We start from the raw sequence: 23,136 nt of genomic DNA on the forward strand, positions 1-23,136 counted from the left end.
ACTGGGCACCCTGGGCAACATGCCTGGGTTATTCATAGCATCGACTCTGTCCCTGCCCAAGTATGGGCAGGAGCTGGACAGCTGTGCGGATGGACAGACCTGGCCCTGTCCCTTGCACCTGTTCAAGGAGGGAGGGAGGGAGGGCGACACTCAGGGCCCTCTGACCTACCGGGGGGGGGGGTGCCACAGATTTGACCTCCTGGGACTTTGAGCCCTTTGCTACATCTGAACCCTCGCGCCCCCCCCCAAAAAAATATGTAACAAGATGATAGGTATGTGAGGGAATGGATTATAGATGGGTGGGTCTGGACTGAGCCCCAGTGCCTGACCGCCACGCTGGAAGGTAGAAGGAGTTATCGTCATTTGAGTGGGACTTCGTTTGAGATCAGCTGTGGCTGATCCACCTTAAGGTATTAAGGTTGGATATTATGGTCTGCCTCTCTTTTTCTTTTCTTTTTGTTGGTTGTGGGGCTTGAACTCAGCCTGGGAGCTGTCCCTGAGCCACTTTGTGCTCAAGGCTAGTGCTCTACCACTTAAGCCACAGCACCAATTCTGGCTTTTTCTGAGTAGTTAATTGGAGATAAGAATCACATTGGCCAGGCACCGGTGGCTCTTGCCTGTAATCCTAGCTACTTGGGAGGCTGAGATCTGAGGATTGTGGTTCAAAGCCAACCCAGGAAGGAAAGTCTATAAGACTCTTACCTCCAATAAACCACCAGAAAACTGGAAGTGGAGCTATGGCTCAAAGTGGTGGAGAGCTCGCTTTGAACGGAAGAGCTCAAGGAGAGCACCCAGGCCCAGAATTCAGCCCCACTCTCTCTCTCTCTCTCTCTCTCTCTCTCTCTCTCAAACACACACACACACACTCACACCCCAAAGATTCTCACAGACTTCCCTGCCTGGGCTGGCTTTGAATGGAGATCCTCACATCTCAGCCTCCTGAGTGGCTGGGATTATAGGGGTGAGTCACTGAGCCCAGCTGCCTCTGTCTTGAATCCTTCCCCATCTCCCCTCATATCTAGGGTTGCCCCACCATGTCACTGGGCAGGAAGCTGCTCCCTGAGGGCCAGAGCCCGCCCCCCCATGAGCTGCCTGGGAGTGGGGTGGCTGTGAGACATGGTGTCCTCTTTCCTGGGCTGTGAGCTTGCGGGGGGGGGGGGGGAGAGGGGAGGGGAGGACGGGAGGAGATAAATCTCTCTGTCCTCACCATCTGTTCATCTTGGCGGTCATGTGTCTTGCCATCCGCACGTCTTTCGTCCTGGCAGGTGGGGGTAACTGGACCCGAAGCCGCTGAGCACACAGCACCCCGATTCTACCACCCAGCCCTGGTCCTCCTTGCCGTTCCTCTCCCCACCCCACCCCTGGCCCCCACTCTTCCCAGACTGGGGCTCTCGGTTCTAGATCTTTCCATATCCACCTGAAGCTCACTCCTTCCTTCTTGGTCTACATTGAGACTTCCCAGAGCTTTTTCCTGTTTGGCCACCTGATCTACAAGATTGTATGCAATCTACCAGGGGGGAAACTGAGGTTCAGGAGAAAAGGGACTTTTGGAATCCCCTGGGGGCCCCCCAGGCAGAGCCAGCAAGTGGGCATTTCCCAGCAAATGTGCCACCTGGGGGGAACAGAAGACTGGAAATGACCAGGGACATATACCGGGTAGATTGTGATCCCAGCCATGTGTCCAGAGGGGAAGGGAAGACAATGCCACAATTTCCACATCTCAACCTGAGGCCCTGTGGCTCCTAAGACACAGACAAGCCCGTGCCTCCAACTCAGCTCTGTGCAGCGCCCGGCTCCCTCCAGAGACTCCAGGAGAGCCAGAGACACACAGCTGTCATCCCAGCCACTCAGGAGGCTGAGATCTGAGGATCAAAGTTTGAAGCCAGCCTGGGCAGGAAAGCCCCATGAGACTTATTTCCAATGAACCAGCAAAAAAGCCAGAAGTGGAGAAATGGAGCTGTGGCTCAAGTAGAGCACCAGCTTTGAGTGACAAAACTAAGGGACAGCACCCAGGCCCTGAGTTCAAACTCCAATACTGGCATGCACACACGTGTACACACACACACACATACCACACATGTACATACACACGCACCACAGAAGGGCTCTTCCTATATATAGCCCCCAGCCCCAGCATCCCTTGGCTTGTGGCCACATAGCTACGATTTCTACCTTATACCATCTTTATGGCACCCATGCATCTAATTACCTCATCTGGGGGTTAGCATTTCAGCTTGAATTTGACATATCAACTCCATAGCAAGGGGCTGGGAGTGTGGCTTAGTGGTAGAGTGCTTGTCTACCATGTATGACGTCTTGGGTTCAATTTCTCAATCAGTGCCACATAAAAAAAGGCTAGAGGGGCTGGGAAGGTGGCTCAGTGGTAGAGCGCTTGCCTTGCATGCATGAGGCCCTGGGTTCGATTCCTCAGCACCACATAAGCAAAAAGAAAAAAGCCGGAAGTGGCGCTGTGGCTCAAGTGGTAGAGCGCTAGCCTTGAGCTGAAGAGCTGAGGGACGGCACCCAGGCCCAGAGTTCAAGCCCCATGACCGGACCCCCCCCAAAAAAAGGCTAGAAATGGCACTGTGGCTCAAGTGGTAGAGTGCCTTGAAGAAGCTCAGGGACAGTGCATGCCTAGGCCCTGAGTTCAAGCCCCAGGACTGTCAAAAAGAATCCATAGCAGGGCTGGGAAGGTGGCTCAGTGGTAGAGCGCTTGCCTTGCATGCCTGAGGCCCTGGGTTCGATTCCTCAGCACCACATAAGCAAAAAGAAAAAAGCCGGAAGTGGTGCTGGGGCTCAAGTGGTAGAGCACTAGCCTTGAGCTGAAGAGCTGAGGGACAGCGCCCAGGCCCAGAGTTCAGGCCCCACAACCAGACCCAAAATAAATAAATAAATAAAATAAATAAAGTTAAAAAAAAAAGAATCCATAGCAACCCTTCCATTTCCAGAACCTTCTATATCCTGCATTAAAACTCTGTCCCATTCAATACTGGCTCTCTTCTCCATCCCCAAACCCCGACAAACACTCCGCCCTCTCATCTACCACTTCCTGTCTTTCTGGATATGATGATCCTGGGGAGGTTCTGAGAGTGTTTTTCTTTCTCTCTCTCTGTCTCTTTTTCTTTTTGTTAGTCATGGGTGTGAACTCAGGGTCTGGGCGCTGTCCCAGGTCTAACACTGCACCACTCCGAGCCCAGCTCCACTTGTGGTTTTCTGGTGGTTCACTGGAGATGACAGTCTCACGGCCTTTCTTGTCCAGCCTGGCTTCAAACCACGATCTTCCGATCTCAGCCTCCGAGTAGCTGGGATGACAGGCGTGAGCCCCTGGCGCCCGGCCTGACGGTGATCCTCTGTGTGCGCGGTTCACTGCGCACGGCACCCCGTCCTCAGATCCCCTCTGCGTCCTAGCAGGTCTGCGGCCTTGTGACGGCGCGGCCGGATGGGCGGGGGCTGCTCTACCTTTGTGGGATGCCGGGATCGCCGCCGTGTGCGCGTGGGTATCCGAGCTTCTGCTGCAGTCATCAGCACTGGCTGCGAACTGTCCACCGAGGCCGCCACGGCTGCTCCGTCCAGCCTCCTCCGCGGAGCTGGCGCCTGCTCCGGCTCGCGGCCGCCACCTCGTGCCGGGTGCCCACATCACAGCCGCCGGCGGGGGCGGGGCTGCCAGGCCGGGCCTGGGGAGGGGGGACCGGCCACGGCCAGCGGGGGCCATGAAGTGCGGAGGGCGGGACCGACGCGGCACAGGAGGGAGTGGCCGCGCGGAGGGCGGAGCCAAGGAGCAGGGTGGGGCGGGGCCCAGGAGCAGGGTGGGGCGGGGCCGGGCCCAGGAGCAGGGTGGGCGGGGCCGGGAGCGGGGCGGGGCCCAGGAGCAGGGTGGGCGGGGCCGGGAGCGGGGCGGGGCCCAGGAGCAGGGTGGGGCGGGGCCGGGAGCGGGGCGGGGCCCAGGAGCAGGGTGGGCGGGGCCCAGGAGCAGGGTGGGCGGGGCCCAGGAGCAGGGTGGGCGGGGCCCAGGAGCAGGGTGGGGCGGGGCCGGGAGCGGGGCGGGGCCCAGGAGCAGGGTGGGCGGGGCCGGGGCGGGGCGGGGCCGGGCGCCTCTTTCCGGACCTCACTCGGCCCCACTGGCAGGCTGCGAGCCAAGCCCGGCTCTCCCGCCCCCCCCCTCCGTCCCCGCAGCGCGGGTCTCCACCGCCCGGCCGGCCCCGGGCTGCGCCGAGCCCGGCCTCCGCCACTTGAGCCGCCGCGCGCCGGCCGCCTCCGGCTCTTCTCTTTTTCTGAGTGGCTGGAGCGGAGTCTCGCGGACTCTCCTGCCCGGGCTGGCTTCGAACTGGCATCCTCAGAGCCCGGCCTCCTGAGCAGCCTGGCGTGGGATTCCCGTGGGCTGAGCACCGGGCAGGGCCCTTCCCCCCCCGCCCCCCGTGGAGTCGCGGCGGGCGCGGGAACACAGGGCGCGGCGGAGAGAAGGGAGGCTTTATTCCTTCGGGCTCTCAGGGGCGCACGCGGGACAGGGCTCGCTCGGGCATGCGCAGACCCACCCCCACGGGGGAGGGCGGCGCCTGCGCACTGCCCGCCTGCCGCTCCGGAGGGGGGGGCGGGGTCGGCCGGGGTCACACCATGGTGTCCCAGTGACCACGCGAGGCCATCCGATGCTCTCAGGGGCCAAGAACGCGGAGGCTGCCATCTGCGGGAGGCCCCGGGGCCTGGCGGGGACAGAGTCGTCTGCTGGCGGCGCCCAGGGCCCGGCTTCCCGAGGCCGGTGAGGAGGATCCACCTGCTCCGTCTGCGGGAGGCCATGGGGTGGGCCCTGTGGCCCCGAGCGGAAGACGAGCCCAGCCTGCGCTGGGCAGCTGGTGGCCTGGCTGGAAGAGGCCCGGCGGCGGAGGCCCGGCTGGCAGAGTCCAGGCCGGCGGAGGCAGGGCCAGCGGAGGCCCGGCAGCCCGGCTGGCGGAGTCCAGGCCGGCGGAGGCCCGGCTGGCAGAGGCAGGGTTGGCGGAGGCCTGGCCGGTGGAGGCCCGGCAGCACGGCTGGCGGAGTCCAGGCCGGCGGAGGCAGGGCCAGCGGAGGCCGGGCCAGCGGAGGCCCGGCAGCCCGGCTGGCGGAGTCCAGGCCGGCGGAGGCCCGGCTGGCAGAGGCAGGGTTGGCGGAGGCCTGGCCGGCGGAGGCCCGGCAGCACGGCTGGCGGAGGCAGGTTGGCGGAGGCCCGGGCGGCGAGGCCCGGCTAGCGGAGGCTGCACTCGCCGCCCTGCAGCCGCTCGAGCTCCAGCGCGCGCACCAGGTCCTGCACGAAGCGCACCTCGGCCGCCACCTGCGTGGCCAGCGCCTCGTAGCGGTTCTCCAGGCGGCTGAAGCGGCGCTTGAGGCCGCCGGCGCCCAGCAGCGCGGCCCGGGCCTCCTCCTGCGCCTGGCGCCGCAGCGCCTCGGCGCGGTGCAGCTCCTGGCGCAGGCGCCGCACGTCCTGGCCCAGGCCGGCGCTCTCCTCGCGGTACCAGGCCTCCTTCTCCTCGTAGATGGCCGCCAGCGCCTCCACGTCCTCGCGGCACAGCCGCCGGCCGCGCTCCAGCTCGCGCAGCCCCTCCTCGGCCGCCGCCACCTCCTCCAGCACCTTGGAGAAGCGCTCAAAGTTGGCGTACGAGTTGTTGGGCGGCATGCTCGAGTGCGACTTGATGGTGTACTCCTTCAGCCGCGTGGTGCGCAGGCGCCGCCGCTCCGCGCGCCGCCCGCCGTCCTCGCTGCGGACCGCGCGCCGCCGGATGGCCTGCGGGGACGGGGGGACGGGGGCGCGTGAGCCCCGCTGCCCGCGCGGGGGGGGGGGGGGGATGAAGGGGGGAGGAAGCCAAGAGCAGGGAGGCCTCACCTTGATCCAGGAATGTTCCAGGCTCTGGGCGATGGTCATCCTTCTCCTGAAAGACGCTGCCCGTCACCTTCGCATCCCCCCCATACCCGTGTCCCCCGGGTCTCCCCACGGCAAGTGGCAAGCAGCCCCCTCACCCATCCCAGGCCTCCCGACAGTTCAAGTCCACACCGTCCCACCGGCTATGGGGCCCCGCCAGGAGCGGGGGAGCCCCCGGGGGAGGCCATGGGGCCAGAAGCTGGCTGGGCCTGAGCAATACGGACTCTAGATTTTTCCTTTTGTGGTGTCAGCCCTGGGGCTTGAACTCCAGGCCCGGGCGCTGTCCCTCAGCTCTTCACTTGAGCCACAGCGCCACTTCCGGATTTCTGCTGGTTCATTGGGGATCAGGGTCTCACAGACTTTCCTGCCCGAGCTGGCTCTGAACCGTGATCCTCAGATCTCAGCGTCCTGAGTGGCTGGGCGTGAACCGCCGGCGCTGGCTTTTTTTTTGTATGCTGGGCCTTGGGCTCTTTCGCTGCTTGGTGTTGTGCCCAAGTCTAGCTGAACAGCTCGGGCAGGCCTACAACTCCTGATCCTCCTTCCCCAGCCTGCCAAGCTCTGCAATATGACAGGTCGACGCCATCGGGTCCAGGCCTCTATAGATAGTTTTCTAGGAAAGACCTAAGCTGAACTTTTGTGTGGAACGCCGCCTATGCATTTCCCAGCTTGAGGGCAGCGAGGGCCCCAGCCCCTGCCCCCCAGGCCCAGCCGCCACATACTTGGGGTCTTTGACCAGGAGGCGGCGGATGAAGTCCTTGGCCAGCTCGCTGGTGCTGCTGAAGTACTCCTCATCAAAGTCGTAGTTCACAGCAGAGATGTTGGTCAGGGTCTCCTGCTTGGTCTCCCCCAGGAACGGGGACGCGCCACTGAGGCTGGAGCAGAGGACGGGCCTGGGTCCCCACGGGAGCTTCACCGCCCCGCTACCCCACTCGCACTAGCTACCAGGGAGAGCGGGTCGTCCCCCCCAAACTCAGGCTTCTGGGTGGAGGCTCACTGTAGGAAGTAGCAGCCATCCACTGGGGTTGGGCAGGGGACACGGCCCTGCCACTGCTGGGGCTTCTGCCCTGATGTTCTGCTCTTGGGGGTGCCTGGGGGAGGGGGGGTGATGGATGAGCCCTGAGTGCAGCCATTTGCACAGGGACAGGCGGCAGGAGGGAGAAGACAGGCCACATGTCAGGTTGTAGGCAGGCTGAGAGCATCAGCAGGGGCTCCCTGGCTCCTGGAGCTGGGTCCCACGGCCTGCGTTCACAGGACACACTGACAAGAGGGGGTGTCATCTATTCTGGGCGCCTCCTGTCCCTCAGACACGGGCTGAGTGGCAGGCGCAGGGGTGAGCAGCGGGAAGGGGAGCACAAAGCCGCCCCGCCAGGCCTGCAGGGTCACCCCACGACTGGCTGGCTGGCTGGAGGCAGCACGTGCAGAACCACGCCCCTCCCTCCCTGGCCCAAGCGCCCCCAGACCACGCGCCGGGCCACAGCACGTGCCAGGATGCGGCACGATGACACCAGCAGCAGAGCCGGTGAGGCCGGACAGGTACTCACAGGATGTAGGTGATGACGCCGATGCTCCTGTGGAGACAGGTGGGGGTCAGCGCAGCCAGAAGCAGCCCCCCCTGCTCGCAAAGCCAGCGCCCCCTCCTAGAGGGCCACACCCCGCCCCGCTCCACAGGGGCTGGTACCCTACAGGGCCCTATTTGGTCCCATCTCAGGACAGGGCCCCCTGGCCGTCCCCAGGCCAGCCAGGGCTTGGGACAGAGCAGAACGCACCACGCACAGTGTGCGCACGGGCCTGCTGTGGTCTGGGCTGAGGTTGGCAAACCGCTCAAGGGTCACTACATACAGAGCGCCACGGGCTCCACAGCACCACGCGGTCAGCTGCCCCCGTGCAAAACAGACACACGAGCTGGGGCTCCCAGCAGCCGGGCCACAGCCCACGGCAGCAGCGCCCCACACCCCACACCCCGGCGGCCCCCCCACAGCAGGGGGTGAGCGAAGAGGGGGAGAGCGGGCCGTGTGCACCCCAGGACAGCTGCCCACTCACCACATGTCTGCCTCCAGGCCCAGGGGCTCGTAGTTAACAATCTCGGGAGCTGTGGGGACGGGGAGGGGGGGGTCAGGTACAATGGGACAATGGAGGCTTTCTCCAGCCCCACCAAACTTGGGGGTTCATGACGAGGGGGCCTGGTACACAGGAACGCTAGATCATGACAGGCCCGACTGAAGCCTCGTGGCCCCCCATCACACCCCCATCACTTCCCGGGTCGACCAGGCCCTGCTGCTGCCCCAAGGGACCTCACCCACAAATTCAGGCGTGCCAAAGATATTCTTGAACTCGTTGCCAGCCTCGATCTTGTGGGCGATGCCAAAGTCGATGAGTTTGATGCGGGGGCTGGGCGCGTGCTTGTCCAGCAGCATGATGTTCTCAGGCTGGGGGCGGGGGGTGACAGGCTGAGGCTGGCACCAGCGCAGGGACGGTTCCCCACAGACCCCGGCCTCAGCCCTGCGCCCCCCCACCCCCTCCCAGCTCACCTTGAGGTCAAAGTGGGCAATGCGCTTGGAGTGCAGGTAGTGGACGCCGTCCAGGATCTGCTTGAGGAACTGCGTGGCCTCATCCTCGGTCAGCGATTCCTTCTCGGCCAGGAAGTCAAAGAGCTCCCCGCCGGACACGAGCTCCAGGATGAGCACCACGTCTGTCTTATTCTCAAAGACGTCGTGCAGCGTGATGATGTTGGGGTGCCGGATCTCCCGCAGGATGCTCACCTCGCGCTCGATCTCCTCGCGGCTCACGCCCCGCCGGCTGGATGACAGGCGGCGCTTCTTGATGAACTTGGCGGCGTACTCCTTGCCCGTGCCCTTCTGCCGGCACTTGCGCACGATGGCAAACTGGCCGCTGTGGGGAGGGACCGGCAGGGGGGCCAGGGGGTGAGCAGGGCAGCCCCAACACCCGACCTGCTGCCCGAGGTGCCTACAGCAAGGCCTGACAGTAACCCACTGTGAGAGGGGAGACAGGAACCCCGCGATCCAGCCATGCCCAGCACCTGGTGCCTCTCCCTCCCCAGGAGACCAGGCAGAGCTAAATGAAACCATGTCCCTAGGGCATACGAGACAAAGGCCTGGTCCCTCAAAGGGGCCTGGGGACCCCTCTCAGCCTCTCCGCTTCCTGGCTGGAGACGTGACACACTGCACCCACGATGCTCACCCCATCCAGCTGCCCAAGCCCACGCAGCCTTGTCACCTTGTGCCTGGAGCCCCCCAACACTGGGCTAAATAATCTTTTCTCTAACAAAGCAGTACTTGCACGGAATGGGGGGGGGTCACTTGTTTGTTTACAAGCACCTTGTGCACAGCAAGCAGTTGTGTCCAGGGGAACAGAGAAGAAAAGACTCAAAGGGTGACCCCTTAACAGGTCTGCAGAGGCTGATGGAGGGCGGTGAGCAAGGGTGCTCCTCTGTGCGATTCTTCCTGATCAACTTTTAGGTTAAGGAAAAAGAGGCCTGGGGGCAGGGCGCCTTGCCTGGCAAGTGCAAGTTTAAACCCTAGTATTGCCAACCAAGAAAAAGTGCACTGACTTCAAAACACAGTGCCAGGTACCGGTGGCTCAGACCTGTTACCCCAGCGCTACCCAGGAGGCTGAGATCTGAAGATTCAAAGCCAGCCGGGGGGGGGGGGGTGCACCGGGGGCTCTCTGGAAGCTGGGACACACAGGGGTTGGAGCTGCAGGAGGGAGCAGCATCGCTAGCTTATTTCAGCGCGTAGACTCCCATACTCAGACGAAACACTGTAGGTCCCCCCCCCCATGGCCACCTTGCATGGCTTTGTAACAGAAGCCACTGACACCATACTGATGGACAGATACTTGTGGGCCCAGGAAAACACAACCTGTCAGGCCCCGCCCACCCCAGCCCCTGCACCTGCCCACCAAGCTCTGAGTACACTCTGTTCCTGTCCCTCTCCGCCCCCCATTTTTGTTAAGGCCTCCCACTTCCATCTGCCTTTCCCTCCCTTCCTGTCTACACCCCACCAGCAGCAAACCCCCCATCCCATCACGACTGGGATAGGAGCCTGGGGGCTGAGCTGCCCACATGGAGAAGCCATGGTGAGTGAGATCTGTTTCCCCAGCTTTACCCCAAGCACAACTAGGAAACAAGGAGGCCGAGGATGGAGCTCACCCAGCAGGCAAAAGATGCTGGTATGTGCTCAGATTTGCATACTAAGACTTTTTGTGTGTGCCAGTACCAGGGCTTAACCTCGAGGCCTGGGTGCTCTTTCTGCTTAAGGCTGGCACTCTACCACTTGAGCCATAGCTCCACTTCCAGCTTTTTGGTGGTTCACTGAAGAGTCTTGTGGGCTTTTCTGCCCAGGCTGGCTTTGAACCTCAGAATCCTCAGATCCCAGCCTCCTGAGTAGCTAGGATGAAGCATGAGCCACTGGCTTCCAGGTACTTTTTGTTTGTTTGTTTGAGAGGGGATCTCACTGTGCTCCCCAGGCTGGCACCAAATCCCAGGGCTCAGAGGTGGCTCAAGCCTTGGTCTCCTGTGCGGCAGGGAGCAAGGGTCACCTTCCCCGACCCCTCCACCCCCACACCCCAGGAAGGGAAAGCCGTTGGAGACAGGAGCTCTGAAGAGCGGATGAAGTCACGCACTGTCCGCCTGAGCTGACAGATGGTCCGCGCCATGAGGCGGGAGCTAGAGAGGAGGCCCAGTAATGCTGAACCTCAGGTTAACCTCCTCCCCGAGGCTCTGGTGCAGAGGGCTGGGAGAGAAGAACTTTGTGTGCATGCGCAGGGAGCCACCCGCCAACATCCACCCAGCAGCCACCGCCAACTGTGACCCCACAGAACCAGTCACCTGCTGCTCCCCATTACCACAGCAACTCCTGCCTGGCTCCCCAAAGGCAGTCAGTAATTAGACCCCAGGAGACAAGTTTCTGTGGGGACAGGACCCAGCTCCCTCCTCAGCGTGGCAGCAGACCTAAGCCGAGGACGTCTGCGGTCCACACCCTCTGCTCATCCCCACCGTGACACCATGGCCATGAGCAGCCGCGACCCACACTTAAGAATGAAAAGGAGGGCAGCCGGCCTCAGGCCACAGATCATCAGTGGCAAAGACTGGTCCTCCTCCCGGCTGGGGTCTGGAACAAAGTGGGGCGCCTATCCCCCATTGCTCGGATCCTGTTTCATCCTCCCACAATTCTGTCTGGCCTCAGGTGGCCTCCCAGCCCCAGGGACTCCAGATCTCTGGAAATGGGGTGGGAAAAGAGGGGACCAAGAAGGACTTAGCAGGTAGGAAAACAAACCTTCCACCCAAAGCACAAGACCAGCAGACACTAAGCCTGGGCCGAAGAGCCTGTGGTCAGGAAGGAGACAGACACTCACCCACAGCAGTCTCTCAGATCAGAGCAGACAAACAGATGTCAGAAGAGAATCCACTGGGCAAAGCCAGAGAGGAATGTGACAGAAAACAAGAGGTTCACCAAACTTTTTTTTTTCCCTTCCTTTTTCGTGGTTCTGGGAATGAACCTAGGGCCTTTCACATGCTACTTTCCTGCTCTATCACTGAGGTGTGCACTCAGCCTTTAAGCATTTTTTAGTGCTGGTACTGGGAGTTAAATCCGGGCCGAGGAACAATCTCTTAGCATTTTCTACTTAAAAGGTGGCACTCTACCCCGTGAGCCACAGCTTCATTTCTGGTATTTTGCTGGCCAATGGGAGATAGGAGTCTCATGGTCTGTGCTGCCTGGGGGTGCTTTGAACCTCAGGACCTCAGATCTCAGCCTCCTGGTAATTAGGATTATAGGCGTGAACCACCAGCACTGGGCTCCCTACTCATTAGAGGCCAGCCACTGAATATTTTCAACTTTTCATACCACACGGGTCATCTATTCAGCCTCAGGCAAGCAGAGTGTGGGGGGGCAGGGGGTGTCAAGGAATGAATCCAGCTAAGTTCCAAGGTCTTAATTATCAACTTTCACTATTGACTTTGAATGGGGAATTTCCTATCATTGTTCCATGTCACCAAATAGAATTCTTTTACCATTTTTTTGGCCAACCATTTAAAATTCCACACACACAGGCTGGGGGTGGGGGTGCAGTTCAGTGATAAGCACTGTCTAGCAAGTATAATAAGGTCCTGAGTTCCATCTCCAGGACCAATAACATGAAAATAAAAAAGCATAAAACAAGCATACAAAAACAAAAAAGATTACATACATCCAGGCGCTCATGCCTGTAATTCTAGCTACTGAGAAGGCTGAGATCTGAGGGTTTCAGTTTGAAATTGGCCTAGGCAGGAAATTCTGTGTGACTCATGTCTAATTAACCAAGTTCTGGGCTCAAGAGAGAGAGAGCCAGTCTTGAGTGAAGGAAGCTAAGGGACAGTGCTCAAGCCCTGAGTTCAAGCCCCATGTTAGATACAAATACTACCATCACTTTATTTAAGGAAACTTGAGGGAGTGCTGCATTAGCATGCATGAAGCTCTGGGTTGGATTCCTCAGTGCCACATAGACAGAAAAAGCCAGAAGTGGCACTGTGGCTCAAGTGGTAGAGTGCTAAAAGAAGCTCAGGGATAGTACCTTGAGGTTCAAGCCCCAGGACTGGCAAAAAAGAAAGAACTTGAGTCTAAGGTCTTGGTTTTTGTCCTTAACACCAGTAAAAGTAAAATAATTTAAAAAATAACGGAAAAGAAAGAGGAGCTGAGAATGTGACATAGTGATAGAGTGCTTGCCCAGCATGCATGAAGCCCTGGGTTCCATTCCTCAGACCACATAGGCAGAAAAAGCTGGAAGTAGTGCTGTGGCTCAAGTAGTAGAGGGCTAGCCTTGAGCAAAAGAAGTTCAGGGACAGTGCCCAGGCTCTGAGTTCAAGTCCCACCCAGGACTGGCACCAAAAAAAAAAAAAAAAAAAAGGAAAAAGATGTTGGGATTCTTGGTGGGTCCAGGAACCAGTGTCCCACAACCACCAAAGCATGATTTAGTATGTGGATTAAAATTTCCTAACTTCAGCCAAAGCAGCTCCTGGCAGGAAATCCTAAATTCGCCCACATCAAGTAGTGACTTGGGAGGGGAGGGGGGAGGCAGGGCTGCATTCTCCCCCTGGCCCCTGGCTGATGGAGGAAATGCCGGATAAAGCATTTCAGGATCCCCAAAGAGCCAAAGAACTGTCTCTGTGGCCTGACACAGAGCTCAGTTATTTACATTCCCTCCTGGTGACATCACGGGGCGGGTCTTGGGGCTCGGGGCTCCAGGAAGGCTGACCAGCAGCAAACTCACCAAATAAGGTTTGAGGCTCCACACACACACACACACACACACACACACGTCTGAGTCTTGAGCAGAGGTGGGTGGAGGAAGGCAGGGGCACCCTGGGAGGCCCAAACAGCTACCTCACAGGGAGAACCACTGCTTTCTCTCTTAGGTGCTGAACAAGACCTGGGGAGGCTCAAGTGTCCCCCCAAAAAAGCAGATTACAAATAGCTAAGGCTGTTCAAGGCCAGGGCTGTCAGATTCCAAAGCTCAAACTTCCTCCACCTCCCCCCCCCCCCACACACACACATATCAGCTCAGGCTCTGCTGACTCACTCCGTAGAGGGACAAAGGGCAGGAAGGGGGGACTTAGCGTCACCCCAACCCCTCCCCCTCGCAGAGCGCGGCTCACCTGCCCAGCTCCTCGCCCATCTCATAGTGGTCCTCCACGTCCTCCTGCCTGAACGTGGCCATGGCGGCGCGCTCGCCTTCGCCGCGCCTGGGCTCCAGGGGCGGTGGGGGGGGGCGCGGTCGGCGGCCCGGGTACGGGGACCCGGGGAGCTCGGGGGTCCCCCACCCGCAGCTCTGCAGGAGACAAGGGGAAATTCTCACTGGTGCTCGTCCTCACTTCTCTGGACAAGGTCGCTGCCGGCAGTCGGGCCCTGGCTCCCGCTCGGGGCGGACCCCGCTGGAAGGCCTCCATCCCTCCGGGCCCACCACGCCCCCCGCCGGCCCGCCCGCCCTCCGGGCCCCCAGCTCCCCCGCCAGCTCTCTCCTTCAAGCCGTGCCTCCCCGGGTCCCCAAGTGCCACGGCGGCCGCACCTGTCCACCGAGCCGGGCCCGAGACCGCCCGCACCGCGCACGGGCCCCCGCGCTCCGCAGGCCTGACTGCCTCGCTGGCCGCCCCCAACTCCTCCTCCTCCTCCCGCCCCGCCGTCTCGGAAGCCGCCGCGGCGCAAGGCGCTGACGTCACCTCGTGGGCTTAACACCCGCCCCGAGGAGGCGGAGCTCAACGCGCATTGGCCCGTAGGCCTGCCGACTGTATGGCTTCGCTGGCACGCCCTCGGCTGCCCTTCCGGGAGCCGCACCCGGATACAACCTCGCCATTGGCTGACAGACCCATCTTGCCTAATCTGATTGGCTGGCACAAACACTGACCAACCCCACTGAAACATTGACTTCCGGCAGCACCTGACAGGCACTCTGTCCAGGTGTGTAGATGCTTGTTACACGCATTTACGGAGTCTTGCTATGGTACGAAAACCCGTGGCTTTGGTGGTCACTGGTCCAGCCAAACCAAGCCCCATCGGCTTCTCTTCTGACTCCCAGGTAGTTGCTTGGCCGTCCCCGCGCCTGGGCCCCCTGGGCCCCCCGGGCCCCCCATTCATGCAAGCTCACACCCAGCAGCTTCTCAGCTACCCAGACCTTTACACCCACTGCCTTTCTTCGGATCGGTTGTGGGCCTTGAACTCAGCCTGGGCGCTGTCCCAGTTCTCTAGCTCATGGTAGCACTCATACCACTTTGAGCCACAGCTCCACTTCTAGTTTCAGGAAACAACTAATTGGAGCTAAGTCTCAGACTTTTGTGCCCAGGATGGCGCTGCACCACTAGGATTACAGGGCGAGTTGAGCCACTAGCACCAGCTTCTCACTACCATTCTTACAGCCAATAAATGTAGCAACGAGTCCTGTGTCCAACTGAAAATACTTTCAGGCAGCTTTTCTAATTTCAATGTTACAGAATATAATGTACAATGACATATCATTCAGTTTTTAAGATTTTTTTTTGGTCGGTCATGGGCCTGGGCGCTGTCCCTCAGTTCTTCAGCTCATAGCGCTTGAGCCACAGTGCCACTTCCAGCTTTTTTTTCTGCTTATGTGGTGCTGAGGAATCGAACCCAGAGCCTCATGCATGCAAGGCAAGCGCTCTACCACTGAGCCACCTTCCCAGCCCCCTAAGACTTTTGTCTAATCTAAAAGCTCAGACTGGCAATGGCAAACATGCATACAGTGAAAATTCCCTTTCTGGGAAACCTTGGGGGTGAAGAGCAGAACTGGGCTCCTGGAGGCACTGCAGGGAGGGTGCTGGTATGACTCCTGCCATCCACCTGGATGGGGGCTGTGTGGGGGACTCTAGCCAGCCGCCATATCCATGCTGCCTTGGACAGGCCCCTGACCCCCAAACCCAACCCTCCTCCTCCTGCAGAGGCAGAACAGGTGCAAAAACAAGTCAAAGCATGCCCAAGGTCACCACCATCGTATTTATTATTCCAATGGCACAAGTACAGCTGGAGGTGGCCATGGTGTCAGCACAGGGGAACACCTGCCCACCTGTTCCTTCTTTCTAGGGAAAAGCCACTTTGGGCCATTTACCCAAATAAACTTTTAATGTATTTATTTTAAAATTTGGGATATCTGAATTTGAGTTTCCCTCTGATGAAATGATAAAGCACTGGGTGTCCTGCCCACCTCCCCACCCCGTCGGGCTATGAACGTCCCTGCAGAAAAGGGTATTTCTGCTGCCTCTGGAACCCCAAAATAAATAGAGGGAAACAGCATCAAGTGTTAACGCAGAGTGATGGCACGGAGTGGGCCCCAGAAACCTTGGGCAGAGCGCCACTGTGGGGACAGTCTCGAGATGTCATCTGAGAGAACGCGGGCATATGGTGCAGTGGTCAAACTGGTGTGAGTGCTGAGCCGAGTCCCGCCAGGCAAGGAAGGAAGGACCACCTACAACTTGTCCAAGAAGTTGTCCAGGGCTGGGATACCCTCCTTCAGGCCTTTGCGCTTGCGGGTCTCCGCCACCACCTGGCTGGGGCGGCTGCTGTTATCGAAGGGGTCTCCAGGCAGGATCTGCCAGTGGTCGAACACGCACTGTGGGAAGGCCTGGCCCCCAGTGTTGGACCTCAGGTCGGCAGTAAAACCTGTTAAGAATGAAACGAGGGTCTCACCAGATAGTCCCAGCAAAGTCCTGCCGGAACCCTGGCCAGTCCCTGGGTGGGTAGAGGACAATGAACTTCCTGATCACCAAACTCAATGAGCCCAGAGTCGTGAATCTCAACAGAAAGCTTCCGGTAGCCACATCTGTCCACCCCAGCCTGGGCTATTTTAAGACCTGGTCTCAAACAAGGGCTGGTAGTTGATCTCGGGTTCATCTCAGTCCTTCCTGCATCCAGCAGAGGGGCCAACCCTGCTACCTGGACTCAGTCTTTTTTTTTTTTTTGTCGGCCGTGGGGCTTGAACTTTGGGCCTGGGCATTGTCCCTCAGCTCTTCAGCTCAAGGCGAGCGCTCTACCACTTGAACTACAGCGCCACTTCGGGTTTTCTGGTGGTTTATTGGAGATAGGAGTCTCACAGTCTCTCCTGCCCGGGCTGGCTTTGAACCGCGATCCTCAGATCTCAGCCTCCTGAGTAGCTAGGATTACAGGCGTGAGCCACCAGCGCCCGGCTGGACTCAGTCTTAACACCTCCCTGTAGTCCCACAAATATGGACTTACCAAAGGACTCATTGACAGGCAGGTAGGCCTTGACCACAAACATGGGGGTGCCAGCCACCTGGGATTCTTCAAACACGTGGCCTCGTTTCCTGTTCAGGACTCCATAGATGCCACCAACTACTTGCTCTGGACACTGAAGTGAGAGCAGGAGGCCATCAGTGGCTGTGGTAAGGTGTCAGGGTCAGCGCTGGGGGCTGCGGCATGCCGTCTGCCTTACCTGGATCTCCACAAGGTAGATGGGCTCCATGAGGCGTGGCTGGGCAGTCAGCACACTGGCATAGAGGCAGCGGCGGGCCGTGGGGATGATCTGGCCGCCGCCGCGGTGGATGGCGTCGGCATGCAGTGTCACATCGTGGACGTCAAAGCGAACACCCCGCATGTTCTCCTCACACAGCGCCCCCTGGGGCACAAGGAGACAAGACAGCCTGAAAAACCAGCCCTTCCAAAACAGCCTCAACCCCAATCTTGGCCTTCCACTGCTGGTCCTGCCTGCACGACTGACTCCCAGCTCACCTCCTTGGTGGCCCACTGGAAGCCAGCCACCACACTGTCCTTGATTTCATTGAGGTACTGCACACCCTTGGTGATGTCAGTGAGGATGTTGGGGCCAGTGCCATCAGGTCCAAAGCACCAGATCTTACGGGCTTCAGCCACATCCCACTCGTACTTCTCGGCCAGGTAGCGTGCCCGCTGTTTGAGCTCCTGGCGAGCGGACACCTCCCCCTTGTCGATGTCCTCGGCCAGACCATCAGGGAAGGGCCGCGCCTTCATGTACAGCCGGTTGTGCTTATTGGGGGACTTGGACAGGCACAGCACGTTCGACTCCTCGCTGACTGTCTCCCGGTATGAGACCACGGGGTCGGATTTCTGGGAAAGGAAATCATGGGTCACTGAGGGCACTTCACAAGGAGGGTGCAAAGTCACGGACAACGCTGGTGACACAACAGCTTGCAGGAGCAGGGACACAAAGCATCCAACACATGGCCTGCCCTGACCAACCCTGGCAGGTACACAAATGGCCACACCAAGGAAAGGTAGAAAGCCTGCATGTGGCTGTGATTGCCAAGGAGGAATGGCCTTTTCCACTACTTTGAGGATCCAGATTTGCAGGGGCAGTGCCTACCTTGATGGGGATGCAGGCATGGTCCTCCTCCAGGTCCTTGAGGCAGATCTCAAGGTGCAGCTCACCAGCACCCGCGATGATGTGCTCCCCTGACTCCTCGATGATGCACTGTGGGCCAAAGTGCTGTCAGCCTGGCCTGGCCCGGCCCATGCCCAACACTCACAGTTCCACCAGCCAGTAGGAAAGCTGGACCTCCCTCCAAACAAGGATGCAGTATAGCATGCGGTAGTAGGCCCCCCAACAGGCAGAAGCTAGCAGGAAGATCCCTGCCTTCATAAATCCCGTACACATACCTCAAGGCCACAGGCCCACCCTACACTATGGGCAGCTAGGATGGGGACTAGGGAGGTAGAAGCCACACCTGCACCATGGGATCCGACTTGGCCAGCCGCTTCAGGCCCTCCACCAGCTTGGGCAGGTCAGCGGGGTTCTTGGCCTCCACAGCCACCCTGACGACAGGGCTGACACTGAACTTCATGACACGCATGTTGTGCGCATGCTCGAATGTGGTGATGGTGCCAGTCTTGACCAGGAACTGATCCACACCCACCAGGCCCACGATGTTACCGCAAGGCACATCCTCAATTGGCTCCACATAGCGGCCCATCATCAAGATGGTCCTAGGGAGGAAAAAGCACGTTCTCACGCTGACTTCAAGCCCCAAGGCCCGCAGACTGAAACCATGGCTCCTCACAAACATGGGCATGAGTGCCGGCGATGGACATCACCACCATAACCCATAACCCATAATCCTCTGCAGGTGGCCACACCAACCAGGTGTGCACAGACCAAATGAAGGCAGAGTTCATGAGGGTCATGAGATCAGTCATGGACCACCCTGTACTCGGGGACTTTGCATCCCACTGTGAGTTGGGACTAAACCAAATCAGAAAAGATGCAACACTTTAGCTTGCTGGGGTCCTCTGGCTTCCTAGTCTACTAGCCCTTCAGGTGTTGAGACTGAGGTTTAAGAGGACCAAATCCCATCCCACTGTAGCTTGTAGCAGAGGTGCTACTGGCCAGGAGGACAGGCCCAACCTAAGCTGGCCGGGAGCAGGTGCCCATCTTCCACTCACCTCTGGATGGGCTTCAGGTAGAGATCCTCCTTCTTCCCAGGGGTATAGTTGGGGCCCATGATCCTGACCTTCAGGCCAGTGGACACCAGCCCTGAGAAAACGCGTCCAAAGGCATAGAAGCGGCCCTTGTCGGAGGTTGGCACCATTTTGGAGATGTACATCATAAGGGGGCCTTTGGGGTCACAGCTTTTAATGCCTAAGGGGAAGAGGGAATGGGAGGGGATTATGTCATTCTCGCCCAGACTCAGCTTTCTGGTGCCTACCACCTGAGGCAGGGCTCATACCCATGGCAGCCTCATCGTCCGGGGGCCCCTCGTAGAGCAGCTCGCAGCGGTACTTCTGCGCAGTGACGGGCGAGGGCAGATGGATGGTGATCATCTGTAGCAGCGCATCCCCTGCTGGCAGCCAGCGGCGCATCACAGCCTGCAAACAGGGCAGGGCTCATGAGGGCCTTGTTTAAGGGCGGTGGCAGTACATGTAACCCTAGTTCCAACTGCTGAGTATAGGGACTGCCCCAGCACCTATCCAAAGCTCAAGGTCTCCAGCCACAGCCCAGCAGTACCAGGTAAGACGGGGCTGGCTGCATCCACTACCTCACCTTCAGCAGTGGCTTTCCTTCTTTATCTTTGTCCTCACTATCCAACTTGATGTCTAGCTTGTCAATCAGCTTGGCCGTCTCCTCTTTCTTGAAATTCATGATTGCATCAAACACCTATAGGGCAAGACAAAGGGGCTGTGTGGGAAGGCAGAAGAAAGGCTCAGCTGCTGCCCTGGATGGAATGATCCTCAAACAGACCAGAGGACTTGCAGACAGGCAAATGCTGCCTGTGGGCCAATTCCTTGCTCCTACAGCCAGGTACACCCAGCTCATGCTCTTAAGCCATGCACACACCTGGCCCAGCTTACCTTGAATATGGGATCCAGGATGAGCTGACAGAAGGTGCGGGGTAGTTTCTTCCCATCAGGGCTGGTGGCTGACTTGCTAAACTTGCCATTGGCTGGATCAAAGTACCTGATGGGGAGAGAACCTTGTGCCATGAAGCAGGCTGCAGAGTGTGCACTTGGGTAGAACCGTTAGGGGCACTGACCGGCCACCCACGTGTCCATGCACTGGCCCCAGGCTCACCGGTCACCCCACAGCTTCTTCATCATGTCCTCCACCTTCTTGGCACGCTCAGCAGGACCCAGCTGGCCCTCACCTTTGGCGGCAAACTTGGCCACATACATCTCTGCAAACTGCTTTAGGGTGAAGGCCCAGCCATGCAGGCCAGACCCAAAACCCACAGTGCCAAGGACTGGGTCAATCTGGAAAGCAAAAATGGGAGCTGTAAGGGGATGGAGGGGCTGCAGGCAGCCAGCTTCCAAGTCTGTGGGCACCAAGGACTCAGATAATTATGTTTCTTCAAGAGACATCAGGTCAAAGTGAAGAAATTTTAAGTCATCATTTGCGGTGGCCGCTATCCCCAAGCAGGAGGCGGCCAGGGACTTCTTTGCCACCCAGCACCCCACCCAGATCCCTTTCCCCAGCCCACAAACGCACCATGATGTTGCCCATAGGGCCGCTCTCGCCCTCGCCGTAGGTGGAGATGATGACGTTGACGTTCTCCACGATGCGCTGGAAGGTCTGGTAGAGCTCCTCGGGCTCCAGCTGCAGCTCCAGCAGTGCACGGTCCATCTTGTTCATCATCAACACCGGTTTGATCCGTTCTGCAATAGCCTGCCGCAGCACCGTCTCTGTCTGCACACACACGCCTGGGGACCACGGGGTTGGAGGGATCATCTCAGGCCAACAATGTCAGGTCCCAAGACTCCCAGGGCCCAGGGCTTACCAGACACGCAGTCCACCACCACCAGGGCACCATCGGTGACCCGGAGGGCAGCTGTCACCTCAGAGGAGAAGTCCACGTGCCCAGGAGAGTCAATGAGGTTGATGAGAAAGCCAGAGCCATCCTTGCTCTGCTTGATGAAATTTAAGTCATTCTCTGAGAGCTCATAGAAGAGGGAGATGGCACTGAGGACAAACAGGGTCAGAGGTGAGGAGGCAACACTGTCAATTACACACCTACTCACCAACAAACCTGAGCTCAGACTAGGACCTTGCCCACGTCATTCATGCTCAAGGTGAGGCCACAAGACAACAGGACAGCCACTCGGGGCACTCCACCCTGTCCCCTCCCCCTAGCAGTAGTCATTACTCATCCCTGGAGAAACACTGCCATCTGGGAAGGCCCTGCCAGGGATGGGAGGCCCCATGATGGGGACTCGTGTGTCACTCCTCAGAGCCATCACCCCGATTCAATGCCCTCCCCCTTTGCTCCCTGCTACCCAAGAAAAGATATACAGCAGTAAACCTAGCAAAAAAGCGTCTGAATAGACACACAATGGCAACCTCAGGGCTCTATTCATCCTGTGGATATCTTGGGTGCATCAGATCCCAATCACAGGCAACATTCCACCAGAAGACACCTGACAGCACCCACTGACCCAAGATACCATGTCCCCAAGGCTTACAACCCTACTGTGACAAGAGCGATTTTTCTTGTCCTCCTGGGCTGGCATAGGCTATCAGGAAAGGAGACTACTCGAAATTAATCCTTGTCATGCCAACACTAGTTCCAAATACCCACCATAACCCAGGCCTTTCCCAACCTGCCAGCCAACCTCACTCCACAGTCCCTAAGCCAGTCCCAGGCCCCCCCCCAGTAGATAAGCACTTTCAGGGCAAAGCAGGCACAGCAGGGTGCCAGTACCTCACACCCCTCCCTGGAAACCAGGGCTCCACCCCTCCAGGGTCCAGAGGGTAGTTGGGTGCTTACGTAGACTTGATGGTGATGCAGCGTTCCTGTTCGTCCTTCCGGGTGTCAGTAAAGCGGGTCTCCCCAGCCCGGGCGGAGGCGATGATGCCAGCTTTGCATACCAGGGAGTCCGTTAGTGTGGACTTGCCGTGATCCACATGGGCGATAACAGACATGTTTCGGATGTTGGCCTTTTTGTCCATGATGGCACGGATCTGGTCTACCGTGAAGTTCACCTGGGAGAAAGGGGGAGGGGGGGAGGGTTGGGGCAGGGCTCAGACCAGCTGGATTCCAGGAAGCCACCCTGGCAGGGACAACTAGATCAATAGGACCTTGCGGACAGGAGGGCCAGCAGTTGGGGAGTCCTTCAACATCCATCCACCAAGGCAGTCTCTAAACATCCACTTAAAAAACCACTATCCAACTCTGGAAGCCCAGACAGTAGCCATTCACACCGACAGCCTTTAAATGGAGGTGGGGGACAGAGACCCCCCCCCAAGGTGACAGCCGCTTTCCTGGGGACAGTGAGGTGGGGACAAGCATAAAATAGAACGCTAAAAAGCCTCTTTAAAACTCTAAGGTCACCCGCTCCAGCCTTGGATACCCCATTCTATCAGACAGTTGTGGGGCACACTTGGGGGGTGGGCAGCCCTACTGCCCACCATCTACCATTCTGGGGGTACACAACACGCTTTGGCTGTCGAGAAAAGACAAAATCCCGGGCCAGGGAGACACAGCCAACTACCACTACCCACCCCCCCCCCCCCCCCCCGGTCCCTGGCTCCAGATCTTCAGTCTCACTCTCAGGCCGCCGAGTTACGTAAGGCGCGTTCCGGTCTCCCCGCTCCCACCGCCATCTCCGCCCTGCGCTCCCGCCGCAGGCCGGCCCGAACTCCCCCGAAGCGCGCCGGGCTCCCATCGCGGGAACTTGGCCCAGCCCCGAGCGCGCCGCGCAGACATGGCGGCCGCCGCCGCTCCCGCAGCCGCAGCCCGCCGGCCCCACCGCCATTTCCCCTCCCCACCCCCCCACAGGCCGCCCCCGGCTCCAGGCCAGGCGGCGCGAACCCCGCAGGGGCCCCCACGAACCGCCGAGGCCCCAGCGGCACCGAGTCGCTCACCATGGTGGCGGATGGCGGTGGATTCTCCCAGGTAGAACCAAACGAGGCGAGTCGCGCCAAGGATGGCGGCGACAGCGGCGGAAGAGAACGCTGACGTCAACACTCGCTCTTTTATACGTCGACGCCGGTTGAGGCGGTCACATGACTGCGCTGCGGGAGGCGTGGCTACGCCGGCGCTCCTGCGCCTGCGCTGGGCCGCTCGTCTCGTTAACCCTTTAGGCGCCTAACCAATCCCTGCGCGTGCGCCCGGCCTCGGCGTCCCCTCGGCGGATGGAGGTGCCGGTGTCTGCGTCTCGGCCCTCCCCGTTTGCAAAGTTCACCAACACGAAACGGAGAGCTACGTTTTGGCTGAGATAAGTCATCGTATCCGCACAAATAATAATGATAAGAATAACCATAAC

General features: G+C 59.3%; 2 protein-coding genes and 1 non-coding gene across 3 annotated transcripts; all 3 read right to left on the reverse strand.

The window, feature by feature from the left end:
* Positions 1–4,454: 4,454 nt before the first annotated feature.
* LOC138807571 (death-associated protein kinase 3) lies at positions 4,455–14,058 on the reverse strand. The gene is made up of 9 exons (XM_069993341.1): positions 13,949–14,058; positions 13,539–13,711; positions 8,416–8,776; positions 8,184–8,313; positions 7,928–7,976; positions 7,429–7,455; positions 6,607–6,759; positions 5,852–5,897; positions 4,455–5,752 (listed from the first exon to the last, which is right to left on the reverse strand). Exons 2-9 carry the CDS (start codon positions 13,598–13,600, stop codon positions 5,216–5,218), a joined length of 1,365 nt encoding a protein of 454 aa, XP_069849442.1. The 5' UTR covers positions 13,601–13,711; positions 13,949–14,058; the 3' UTR covers positions 4,455–5,215.
* Positions 14,059–15,373: 1,315 nt separating this feature from the next.
* Positions 15,374–22,836, reverse strand: LOC138807572 (elongation factor 2). The gene is made up of 15 exons (XM_069993342.1): positions 22,736–22,836; positions 21,639–21,853; positions 20,652–20,833; positions 20,363–20,574; positions 19,949–20,127; positions 19,729–19,834; positions 19,421–19,534; positions 19,107–19,245; positions 18,823–19,018; positions 18,108–18,366; positions 17,747–17,854; positions 17,137–17,490; positions 16,841–17,023; positions 16,624–16,756; positions 15,374–16,050 (listed from the first exon to the last, which is right to left on the reverse strand). The coding sequence occupies exons 1-15, from the start codon at positions 22,736–22,738 to the stop codon at positions 15,857–15,859; spliced, it is 2,577 nt and encodes an 858-aa protein (XP_069849443.1). The 5' UTR covers positions 22,739–22,836; the 3' UTR covers positions 15,374–15,856.
* Positions 20,205–20,271, reverse strand: LOC138807619 (small nucleolar RNA SNORD37). Its single transcript, XR_011366212.1, has one exon. It is a non-coding gene; the product is annotated as a small nucleolar RNA SNORD37 (small nucleolar RNA).
* Positions 22,837–23,136: the final 300 nt, after the last annotated feature.

This window comes from Dipodomys merriami, unplaced genomic scaffold (genome assembly GCF_024711535.1).
Source record: "Dipodomys merriami isolate MVZ:Mamm:240054 unplaced genomic scaffold, mDipMer1.0.p SCAF_421, whole genome shotgun sequence".
NCBI lineage: Eukaryota > Metazoa > Chordata > Mammalia > Rodentia > Heteromyidae > Dipodomys > Dipodomys merriami.

Coding starts and splice junctions, on each gene's coding strand:
- LOC138807571 (XM_069993341.1), bottom strand. CDS start 13,600: ATGGCCACGTTCAGGCAGGAGGACGTGGAGGACCACTATGAGATGGGC. Junction 8,777..13,538: donor ATGGGCGAGGAGCTGGGCAG/GTGAGCCGCGCT, acceptor CCCTCCCCACAG/CGGCCAGTTTGCCATCGTGC. Junction 6,760..7,428: donor GGCGTCATCACCTACATCCT/GTGAGTACCTGT, acceptor CCTCTGCTCCAG/CCTCAGTGGCGCGTCCCCGT.
- LOC138807572 (XM_069993342.1), bottom strand. Junction 19,246..19,420: donor AAGGAAAGCCACTGCTGAAG/GTGAGGTAGTGG, acceptor CCCTGTTTGCAG/GCTGTGATGCGCCGCTGGCT. Junction 19,019..19,106: donor GGACGATGAGGCTGCCATGG/GTATGAGCCCTG, acceptor TCTTCCCCTTAG/GCATTAAAAGCTGTGACCCC.